Below are 12,753 nucleotides of genomic sequence, written 5' to 3' on the forward strand. Positions count from 1 at the left end.
TCATAATGACAGGATCAAGTTAACACATAAAAATATTAACATTAAATGTAAATGGGCTAAATGCTTCAATTAAAATACACAGACTGGCAAATTAGATAAAGAGTCAAGACCCTCAGTTTGCTGTACTCAAGAGACCCATGTCACCTGCAGAGACACACATAGGTTCAAAACAAAGGGATGGAAGAAGATCTACCAAGCAAATGGAAAACAAAAAAAAGGCAGGGGTTGCAATCCTAGTCTCTGATAAAACAGACTTTAAACCAACAAAGATCAAAAGAGACAAAGAAGGCCATTACATAATGGTAAAGGGATCAATTCAACAAGAAGAGCGAATTATCCTAAATATATATGCACCCAATACAGGAGCACCCAGATTCATAAAGCAAGTCCTTAGAGACTTACAAAGAGACTTAGACTCCCACACAATAATAATGGGAGAATTTAACATCCCACTGTCAACATTAGACAGATCAATGAAACAGAAAGTTAACAAGGATATCCAAGAATTGAACTCAGCTCTGCACCAAGTGGACCTAATAGACATCTACAGAACTCTCCACCCCAAATCAACAGAATATACATTCTTCTCAGCACCATATCACATTTATTCCAAAATTGACCACATAGTTGGAAGTAAAGCACTCCTCAGCAAATGGAAAAGAACAGAAAGTATAACAAACTGTCTCTCAGACCACAGTGCAATCAGACTAGAACTCAGGATTAAGAAATTCAATAAAAACCACTCAACTACATGGAAACTGAACAACCTGCTCCTGAATGACTACTGGGTACATAACGAAATGAAGACAGAAATAAAGATGTTCTTTGAAACCAATGAGAACAAAGATACAACATACCAGAATCTCTGGGACACATTTAAAGCAGTGTGTAGAGGGAAATTTATAGCACAAATTCCCATAAGAGAAAGCTGGAAAGATCTAAAATTGACACACTAACATCACAATTAAAAGAACTAGAGAAGCAAGAGCAAACACATTCCAAAGCTAGCAGAAAGCAAGAAATAACTAAGATCAGAGCAGAACTGAAGGAGATAGAGACATAAAAATCCTTCAAAAAAAATCAATGAATCCAGGAGCTGGTTTTTTGAAAAGATCAACAAAATTGATAGACCACTAGCAAGACTAATAAGAAAGAAAAGAGAGAAGAATCAAATAGATGCAATAAAAAATGATAAAGGGGATATCACCACCAATCCCATGGAAATACAAACTACCATCAGACAATACTATAAACACGCCTAAGCAAACAAACTAGAAAACCTTGAAGAAATAGATAAATTCCTGGACACATACACTCTCCCAAGACTAAACCAGGAAGAAGTTGAATCCCTGAAAAGACCAGTAACAGACTCTGAAATTGAGGCAGTAATTAATAGCCTACCAATCAAAAAAAGTCCAGGACCAGACGGATTCACAGCCAAATTCTTCCAGAGGCATAAAATGGTACCATTCCTTCTGAAACTATTCCAATCAATAGAAAAAGAGGGAATCCTCCCTAACTCATTTTATGAGGCCAACATCATCCTGATACCAAAGCCTGGCAGAGGCACAACAAAAAAAGAGAATTTTAGACCAATATCCCTGATGAACATCGATACAAAAATCCTCAATAAAATACTGGCAAACCGAACCCAGCAGCACATCAAAAGTCTTATCCACCATGATCAAGTGGGCTTCATCCATCCCTGAAATGTAAGGCTGGTTCAATATATGCAAATCAGTAAACGTAATCCAGCATATAAACAGAACCAAAGACAAAAACCACATGATTATCTCAATAGATGCAGAAAAGGCCTTTGACAAAATTCAACAGCCCATCATGCTAAAAACTCTCAATAAATTTGACATTGATGTAACGTATTTCAAAATAATAAGAGCTATTTATGACAAACCTACAGCCAATATCATACTCAAAGGGCAAAAACTGGAAGCATTCCCTTTGAAAACTGGCACAAGACAGGGATGCCTTCTCAGCACTCCTAACATACTGTTGGAAGTTCTGGCCAGGGCAATCAGCCAGGAGAAAAAAAAAAGGAGTATTCAATTAGGAAAAGAGGAAGTCAAATTGTCCCTGTTTGCAGATGACATGATTGTATATTTAGAAAACCCCATCGTCTCAGCCCAAAATCTCCTTAAGCTGATAAGCAACTTCAGCAGAGTATCAGGATACAAAATCAATGTGCAAAAATTGCAAGCTTTCTTACAGACTAGTATCAGAGAAACAGAGCCAAGTCATGAGTGAACTCCCATTCGCAATTGCTTCAAATAGAATAAAATACCTAGGAATCCAATTTACAAGGGATGTGAAGGACCTCTTCAAGGAGAACTACAAACCACTGCTCAATGAAATAAAAGAAGACACGAACAAATGGAAGAATATTCCATTCTCATGTATCAATATCATGAAAATGGCCATACTGCCCAAGGTAATTTATAGATTCAATGCCATCCCCATTAAGCTACAAATGATTTTCTTCACAGAATTGGAAAAAACTACTTTAAAGTTCATATGGAACCAAAAAAGAGCCCGTATTGCCAAGACAATATTAAGCCAAAAGAACAAAGCTGGAAGCATCACAATACCTGACTTCAAACTATACTACAAGGCTACAGTAACCAAAACAGCATGGTGCTGGTACCAAAACAGAGACATAGAACAGTGGAACAGAACAGAACCCTCAGAAATAATACCACACATCTACAACCATGTGATCTTTGACAAACCTGACAAAAACAAGAAATGGGGAAAGGATTCCCTATTTAATAAATGGTGCTGGGAAAACTGGCTAGCCATAAGTAGAAAGCTGATAATGGATCCCTTCCTTATGCCTTATACAAAAATTAATTCAAGATGGACTGGAGACTTCAATGTTAGACCTAAAACCATAAAAAGCCTAGAAGAAAACCTAGGTAATACCATTCAGGACATAGGCATGGGCAAGGACTTCATGTCTAAAACACCAAAAGCAATGGCAACAAAAGCCACAATTGACAAATGGGATCTAATTAAAGAGCTTCTGCACAGCAAAAAAAAAAAAAAAAAAAAAAAAAAAAAAAAAAAAACACCCAACTACCATCAGAGTGAACAGGCAACCTACAGAATAGGAGAAAAATTTTGCAATCTACTCATCTGACAAAGGGATAATATCCAGAACCTACAAAGAATTCAAACAAATTTACAAGAAAAAAACAAACAACCCCATAAAAAAGTGGGCAAAGGATATGAGCAGACACTTCTCAAAAGAAGACATTTATGCAGCCAACAGACACATGACAAAATGCTCATCATCCCTAGCCATCAGAGAAAAGGAAATCAAAATCACAAAGAGATACCATCTCACACCAGTTAGAATGACAATCATTAAAAAGTCAGGAAACAACAGGTGCTGGAGAGGATGTGGAGAAATAGGAACACTTTTTCACTGTCGGTGGGACTGTAAACTAGTTCAACCATTGGGGAAGACAGTGTGGTGATTCCTCAAGGATCTAGAACTAGAAATACCATTTGACCCAGCCATCCCATTACTGGGTATATACACAAAGGATTATAAATCATGCTGCTATAAAGACACATGCACACGTATGTTTATTGCAGCACTATTCACAATGGCAAGACTTGGAACCAACACAAATGTCCATCAATGACAGACTGGATTAAGAAAATGTGGCACATATACACTATGGAATACTATGTAGCCATAAAAAAGAATGAGTTCATTCCTTTGTAGAGACATGGATGCAGTTGGAAACCATCATTCTCAGCAAACTATCACAAGAACAGAAAACCAAACACTGCATGTTCTCACTCATAGATGGGAATTGAACAATGAGAACACTTGGACACAGGAAGGGGAACATCACACACCAGGGCCTGTCGTGGGGTGGGGAGAGGGGGGAGGGATAGCATTAGGGACATACCTAATGTAAATGGGGGGGGCACACCAACATGGCATAGCATTAGGAAATCTGCACACATGTACCTAAACATAAAGTAAATGAAAAAATAATAAAATATAAAATGGGTGCAGCAATAGAATAAAAATGATGGAGTTGACCACAAAGGACAGCAAATGCTGTATTATAGCAATACAGAAAAATATATATCTACTGTCAGAAGAAGGTAACTTGAAATATTTGAGAGATGTTCTCTAAGAATGTAAAAATATTTTCAGTTTTAGATTCTGTAATAAACGTTTCTTAAGCATTTTTAATTTTCAAAAAAATTTGAGTGCATTCCTTGTCAGCTTAGTTTTCCTGAAGATTAAATATAATAGAGTAAAATAATACCTATTAAAAAATAACTTTTCTGGTAATAGAGAAGTTTAATTTTTAGATTAAAAAAGTAAAATGTTACAAAATTATATGCAGACCAATTTAATCAGAAGCTACTTTGTTACAACTGTGAGAAATGACACAAAGATTCAACTTTTACGTCAGCTGGGAGAGAAAATGATTACTAAGGGCTACAAAATTGTTTTCACTAATCAATGTTGATTTTTATTGTTATTTTGTCTCAAATTATGTTAATAACAAAGTAATGGCCTTGATCCAAAAAAATTTTTAAAAACTTATATAGTATAAAATTAAAATGTTTCTAGAAATAAAAAAAGAGATATATAAATAAATAAGAAAAGAAAAAAAGTGGATTACTCACAATAGCTAAGGTATGAAATCAACCTAAGTGTCCATCAACAGGTGAATGAATTTTAAAAAGTGATATATTTACACAAGGGAATGCTATTTATTTCTTAAAAAGAAAGAAGTCTTGGAGGTGGGCTCAGCAGTCTGTGCCTTAGCAAGCCTTGCAGATATTCTGATGCAACCAAAGTTTGAGGGACACTGCAAAGGATAGTGTCCATATGATTGCTGGGTCACCCCACCTATCCTGAAAGTGAGGAACATCCCGAGTGAGACCAGTTAGCATATTGTAGCTCTTTCTCCAGCCACAACCAGAAAGTCTTTGCTTCCCCTTTGCCTTCCACCACGATGGGAAGTTTCCTGAAGCCTCTGTAGCTGTGCAAAACTAGAAAAAGATGCACACCCAAAAGCCTCATTTGAAACTTCCAGACAGAAACCAAGCATTTGGAAAGTCTCTTTGGACAGTTTTAAACACAATTGCAGAAAAGAAAGCAACCTTACTCAGTGAGATGATGATGACAATGAAGACTTTTATGATGATCTACTTCCACTTAATAGTGACTTTACAATCCTTAACACTGCACTCAGCTACCAAGCCAATGAATAAGATTGTGCATCACAGTTGAAATCTGTTCTCCACTCCTTTTGTAGTTGTTCTGAATTGGGTACCAGAAGTCAATTGTCTCATTATTAACATAGCTTCTAAACTGATTCATTTTTGTGACACATAATGACTGTTAGTTGAGTTCTAGTTGTATGTTAAAAAATGCTGATAAAAAATATTTCTACAGAGACGACAGTCAATTAAAATTAACTGTGAGTTATGCTAGGAGTTATACTTAATTCACTTAGACTTTATTTGGTCATTTTAAAAATATATTTCAAAGAAGAAAAATTTTTTTAAAAAGTCTTTTTATTTTCAACAACATTGATGAACCTGGAAGACATTAGGTTAAGTGAAATAAGCCAGCACACACACAAAATAATAAAAAATTATCTCATTTCTATGTAGAGTATTAAAAAATTCAAACTCACTCCAGGTGTGAAGTGGCGGCCTTGTGTGTGATCTTTCTGCCCTCCCCAAGTTTGTGTTTTCGACATTAAAGTCTACTTCTTAACTAAAAGTTTTAAATTGGAAAATAAAAAAAAACTCAAACTCATAAAAGCAAAGAGTAGAATGATGATTGCCTGAAGCTGGAGGTGGAGGAGATGTTGGTCAAAAGTTATGAGTCTTTCCTACATCTCTTACCTTAACAAATAAGTTATTCTTCTCTTTTTTAAATCACCAGGGAATTGAATTATTTCCTGAAGAATTACAATTGAAAGAATAACATATTTATTAAAGCAATGAAGGTTGTATACTGAAATTTCAGAGGCTTTGCAAAATAATATATATTCTGCTCAAATCACCATTTCCTTTATTTTTTTCTGATTAAGAAAGACTTTTTCATGGTCTTTCAGGGATTATATTTTCGTTCACCTTCTATCTGCATTCTCTTTCTTCAGCCAATTGATTAAAAAAGAGATGCAGAGAAGACACATTTTCTTCTCATCCACACATCACTTTCACTTGCTATTAGTCAAGGTGATTTGAGCTGAGAATAGCAGTTTTCTATCATGAAAGCAACTTCTCAGAAATAAACAACACTCGGAAACAAAACTATAAATCTTTCAACAAAAGCTAACGTATTTTAAGCAAAATAAGCATATGCAGCAATAATAAAATGCTTGTGGTAGAATGGATTTATTTTATTTCTATTGAGTTCAGATAAGATTTTACCAAAAGCTAGCAAATATAGAGCAGAAAAAAGAATACTTCTGAAACAAGAATATTGTAAATGAAGGTAATTTGTCAATAGAAATAAGAATATGACCTCATGTTAATAATCTCATCTACAGTTGTACAACACCAAATGCTATTTTTTATTATAAACTGTATTTCATATAAGTATTCAATTTATATCATCCTCTTTCACTATTTCAATGCCTTCTCCACTTTGTATCAGTAGAAAACAGGTCAGCTGCTTCCAAGAAAGCAGGCAATGCTCTTCTTACTTTGATGATGACGAAGAGCACTTGTTTCGGTGATAAACCTGGTTGATTTTTTGTATTTAGTAGACAATGGTTTCACCTTGTTGGCCAGGTTGGTCTCAAACTCCTGACCTCAGGTGATCCATCCTCTTCAGCCTCCCAAAGGACTGAGATGACAGGCGTGAGCCACCACACTTGGCCCAGATTTATTCTTTTAGTCTGAAGTTGTCTTGGCTATTTGAACTCTTTAATTCTTTTGTATATATATTTAGAATAGTTTTTCTAATTCTATAAAAAAGCGTCATGGATAGTCTTGATAAAAACAGCACTTAATCTGTAGGTTGCTTTAGGCAGAATGACCATTTTAACTATATTATTTGAATCCATGAGCATCCAGTATTTTTCTATTTATTTGCATTCTCTCTCATTTCTTTCAGCATTGCAGTTCTTTGTAGAGATATTTTACCCCCTTGACTTAATGTATTTCTAGGTAATTTTTTTGTGTGTGGCTATTGTAAATAGAGCTCTTTTAAAATTTTGTTCTCAGTTTATTATTGGCGTACAGAAATTCTATGTATTTGTGTTGATTTTGTATTCTGAGATTTTTTTGAAGTCTTTAGGCTTAGGAGTCTTTTGGTGAAATCCTTAAAGTATTCTAGGTAGAGAAATATATCATCAATAAAGATAATTTGACTTCCTTTGCTATTTGGATTCCTTTTATTTTTCTGGCTAGGACTCCATTACTATGTTCAGTAGGACTGTTTAGGATGGATATTCTCATCTTATTTTTATTCTTATAGAGAATGCATCTACTTTTTGCATTTTTAGTATGTTTGTTAAGGATTTGTCATAGATGACTCTCATTCTTTTGAGGTATGTCTCATCAATCTCTAGTGTGTTGAGAATATTTTTGAGTCAATATTGGATTTTCTTGAATGCTTTCTCTGCCCTACTGTGTTAATTAAATATTTTTTCTTTTAATTATCTTTACATGGTGAATCACACTTACTGACTTGCATATGATGAAACATCTTTGTATTTATGGAATAAAGCTCACATGATAGTAGCAAAATAACTTTGATTTGCTTTTGAATTCAGTTTGCTAGTATTTCTATGGATTTATGGTTTAATGTTCACCCAGAATATTGACCTGTAGTTTCCTTCGTTATGTTTTCACTAGATTTTAGTTTCACATAATTCACTGATTTCATGCAATTAGGTTGAAATGCCACCTTGATTTTTTGGAATACTCAGTAGGATTAGGACCAGCTTATCTTTGTATATGTAGTAAAATATGGCTGTGGTTTCATATGATCCAGGGCTTTTTATGGTTAGTAGTTTTATTATTACTTATTCAATGTCATTACACATTTTACATTTTTGCTCTGTTAAAGGCTTCTGTTATTTTCTGTCAATATTGGGAAGTTTTGTGTATCCAGGAGTTTATCTATTTTCTCTAAATTTTCTACTTTGCATGCATGTTCACAGAAGTCTCTGAAGATATTTTTAAATCTATGTATAATCAGATGTGATTTATCATCTCTAACATTTAAATAAATGCCGAATAAGAGTTTAACAAAATTCGACATTTCTTCATAAATTTCTGAAAAAAGGAGGTATAGGACAAATGAACCTCAAGCCAATAATTGCCACATATAACACACACATACACACAAAAAGCACAGCTAATAACATACTAAACAGGGAAATCTTGTAAGCTTTCACTCTAAGGGCAGACAAAAATGCCCACTTTCTTCAGTCTTATTAAACATAGTACTAACTATCCAAGAAAGAAAAATTAGAAAATAAAAATCAAAACACTGAGATTAGAAAAAATGTTAAATTATTCCGGTGTAATTTTTATTTCTATACATAATTTTAAGTAAATGAAAGCCTAAGACATTACTAAAAATTAGTAGGACTAATAAATGTATTAAACTTGCAGAATACAAAAGCAACATACAAGTGTCAGTAGAATTTCTATACATTGACAACTATCATTAAATGAAATTAAAGAAATTAAACACAATTGGAAAAATATTAATCATAAAATGGCGTTACTAATATTGTTAAACATCTGTATTATACAAAATGATGTACGGCTATAATGCAACCTCTACCGAAATACCAGTGACATAATTAACAAATTTTTAAAAATACATCTAAAATTTATAGGGTACCACAAAAGGCCCTGAATAGCCAAAGTAATCAAGCAATAGAAAAAGTGAAGGTATCTGACTTTGAGATATACTAAAAAGCTATAGTAAAAAAAAAAAAAAAAAAAAAAAAAGTGTGTGGTACCTGAAAAAAACACACAAGCGAGTAGAGAAGAAAAAGGAAACCAGAAATATATTGATGTATTTACAGCCATCTGATTTTTAAATAATGGTGGCAATTTCTTAGGGAAAAGGCAGCATCTTCAATAAATGGTGTTGAGAAACTTTATATCCACATATACAAGAATATAATAACACCCTCAACTAATACCATATATAAATAAATTCGATACTTAAATAAAATAAAAACACAAAAAATAAATTAGATACTTAAAATAAAAACACAAAATAAATTAGATACTTAAATATAAGATCTAAAACTCCAAAACTACTATAAACAACATAGATTGAAAGCCCTGTAACACTGGTTGGGCAGTGACTTTTAAAATTTGACTTCAAATCCCAAGGAGCAAATTGAAAACATAGATTAATCAGATTATTTTAAATTTAAAAACTGCTGCATGGAATATAATACAATCAACAGGATGAGGAAACCAAAAAATGGAAGAAAATGTTTGCAAATCATAAATGTGATAAGGGATTAATATCAAAACTATATAACAAAATCAAATGACTATACAACAAAAAACAAATAACTATTAAAAATGAGAAAAAGGCTTAAATATTTTTCAGAAAAAGACATACATACGGCCAACAGATATATTAAAAACATGCTCAACGTCAATTATTATCAGGAAAGGCAAGCAAAAAAAAGAACTATGAGATACCAACTCACTTCTGTTAGAAGGACTCTAAGAAGAAAAAGTGTTGGTAGAATTCTGAAGAGAAGAAAATGCTTGCACACTATTTGTTTGAATGTAAGTGAGGACAGCCATTATGAAAAACAAAATAGTTTTCTTAAAAAACTTAAAAATCAAACTACCATATAACAATTGCACCACTGTATATCCAAAACAAATGAAATTAGAATGAAGAAACATTTGCACTTCTAGGTTGTTTGCAGCACTCTTCACGTGTAAAATATATAAAATCAACAGTTCAACATCTAATGAGTAAATAAAGGCAATGTGGTAGATATACACAATGGAATAATATTCATCTTTAAACAACAAAAATTCTATTATTTTCAATCACATGGATTACCCTGGAGGACATTATATTAGTTGAAATAAGGGAAGCACAGAAAGATTAATGTCTCATGATTTCACTTACACATGGATTCTAAAAAAGTTAATCTCATCGATGTAGAGTAAACTGGTGACCACCAAATGCCAAGGTATTTAGAAGAAATGGGGGGATTGAAAGATGGCTGTCAAATAATACATAATTATACTTGGATAAAAGAAATAATTTCAAGAGACTTATTGTACAGCATGATGACTATAGTTCATAATGTATTTGTATTTTTGAAAAATGTTTAAAATTTCATGTTGTCTAACCATAAAAATGTTAACAATATAAGATAAAGTATTAATTACCTAGTTCTAAGCATTTGACAATGTATATATATACTTCAAAATGTTGTTTAATGAAATACACATTTTATTTGTCAAGTTAAGAATAACAATGTTTCAAATACTGTCTGTCTCTTTGCTGTTTTCTCATTTGTCAGTCATAACCACAGGAACTTTGATGTTTAACAGTATGTTCTGAACCCAGCACAGTACATGGGAGAAGTCAAAGACTTTAGGACTTTTATTTTAAGCTTGGGGCACCTGAAGTTATTGGTGCTTATGGGAATAGTATGAAAGACACGAAAAGGGCAGGCTTGCTTATGCTCACATGATTGGCCACTGTGTGATCACAGTAAACTGGTTTGCATGCAAACTAACAGGAAATGTTTTTAATCCAAAAGCTGCCATTATCTCCAAAAGTTTTCAGAGAAAATCATCTAGGAGATCACTACAGTTAGGTGACTAAGAATATAAACTGTAGACTAAACTTCAACCACTAAAACATTTCTTTAAAAAATGAGTGATAAATTTCTCCAAATTGTAGTATCAATATAGAAAATAAGTATTATTCCAAATTTACAGCAGTTATTTTATTGTTTTGCAGTCTTTAACATTCACACTTTAAATAGAGGATTTTGCATGGAAATGTAAGTTGTTCTGTAAGTACATCCTAAATAACTAAATTTAAAATTGCTCACTATTAATTCTCTTAAAAATTTAATTTTTATATGTATGTTCTAGCAAATTACATATTTGCCACACTTTGTATAAAAGCCTAACATTTTTCTTTTACAAAGAAACACCATGATGATTTAATCCCCTCTTCGATAGACAACGTATGTCTTTTATGTTAATTAGCCAATCTTAAAGTTATATTTATAAGCAAACTTTCTAGTCAAAACCAGTTTTTCAGTACATTAAAAAATACCAATGTCCTCCTTAAAACCTACAACATACCGTGTGAAACCACATGGCAGGAAAACAACAGTGAGAAAACTGTAGTCGTAACACAGAAAAAGAAGGTCTGTGATGCATATATGGTTTGAATGCACATAAAAGGATAAAACTTAGATAATTAGGACATGAATGAAGCATTTCTCTTTAAATTCAGCAAGATTCAGCTTTGCAGCCTGGAAAAAATGTTCTCACATGAAGAATAAATGTTATTTCTTTGCAATTGGTATTTTCCATCTCTGACTTGAAGTTACAAACTAACTTTAGCAGGAATATTTATGACTAATTATGGAGCATCTGTTATACACTGAACACCATCATGTTTGTTTGCTACATTTATATATAAAAGCATCCACATGACTTATGAAGCTTCCCTAGTACTTACTGAAACAAATTGACTCAATAAATAAAATTTACTTATGTCACTTATAAAAAGTTAAGGGAATAATTAAAGAAAAGTAAGCTTATATAGGGTTCTAGAAGCTAATGGAATGTTTTAACTAAATAAAATGTAATAATACACAAATTGTGGAATTACTTCTAAAAATAATTTTGTGTGCACGACGAAATTTTATAAAAATTATTCTTATGACTACAAATGAGCTCAGATAATAAATACTTCATAAACTATAAAAAAAAAAAAAAAAGAGGAAACAAAAAGATTATGGGTCTAGGCCGGGCATGGTGGCCCACACATGTAATCCCAGCACTTTGGGAGGCTGAGATGGCTGGATCACCTGAGGTCAGGAGTTCAAGACAAACCTGGCCAACATGGTGAAACCCCATCTCTACGCAAAATGCAAAAATTAGCCAGGCGTGGTGGCACATGCCTGTAATCCAAGTTACTCGGGAGGCTCAGGCAGGAGAATCATTTGAGCCCAGGAGGCGGAGGTTGCAGTGAGCCAAGACCATGCTATTGCACTCGAGCCTGGGCAACAAGAAGGAAACTTGGTCTGAGAAAAAAAAAAAAAAAAAAAAAAAGATTATGGGTCTAGAATGAGTATCATGCAAGTAAAAACAGAAAATTTGCATGGAAAGATTCGAAATCATAAGCTATAAGATAGTGTAATAAACTGAATACAAAGCAGAGTATACATTTGCTTTTAGCATTTTTGAGGATTTTTGTTTTCTAGTAAATTAGACATCTTGTTAAAATGCTTTGCTTTGTTTCAATATTGCCCTTTTCTTCTGAAAACAGTTACAAACTTATACTCAAACACCCTTGCTCCTTAAACCTAAGTTATATCTTTAGACTAATAGATGTGTACATGTAACTGTATGTAAGTCAAAACTAAAACTCCATTATGTGCTCTCAGGCAGAGGCCACATGTTCAAAAAATACATAATAAAGTTTCGAAAATTATTCAGGACTCAGGAATATATTGATTTTATTTATGTTTATATATAATTTTTATGATA

The 12,753-nt window shown here is 33.0% G+C and overlaps 1 protein-coding gene across 1 annotated transcript in view; it reads right to left on the bottom strand.

Moving 5' to 3' along the window:
• Positions 1-4,796: 4,796 nt before the first annotated feature.
• LOC126942371 (zinc finger protein 98-like) overlaps positions 4,797-12,753 on the bottom strand; it is a 283,769-nt gene continuing 275,812 nt past the window's right edge. Inside the window, exon 3 of the mRNA XM_050769875.1 lies at positions 4,797-5,033. Within this exon, the coding sequence (XP_050625832.1) occupies positions 4,813-5,033 (221 nt within the window). The 3' untranslated portion in view covers positions 4,797-4,812. The remainder of the gene's footprint in view (positions 5,034-12,753) is intronic.

The sequence above is a fragment of the Macaca thibetana genome, chromosome 19 (genome assembly GCF_024542745.1).
Source record: "Macaca thibetana thibetana isolate TM-01 chromosome 19, ASM2454274v1, whole genome shotgun sequence".
Taxonomy (NCBI): Eukaryota; Metazoa; Chordata; class Mammalia; order Primates; family Cercopithecidae; genus Macaca; species Macaca thibetana.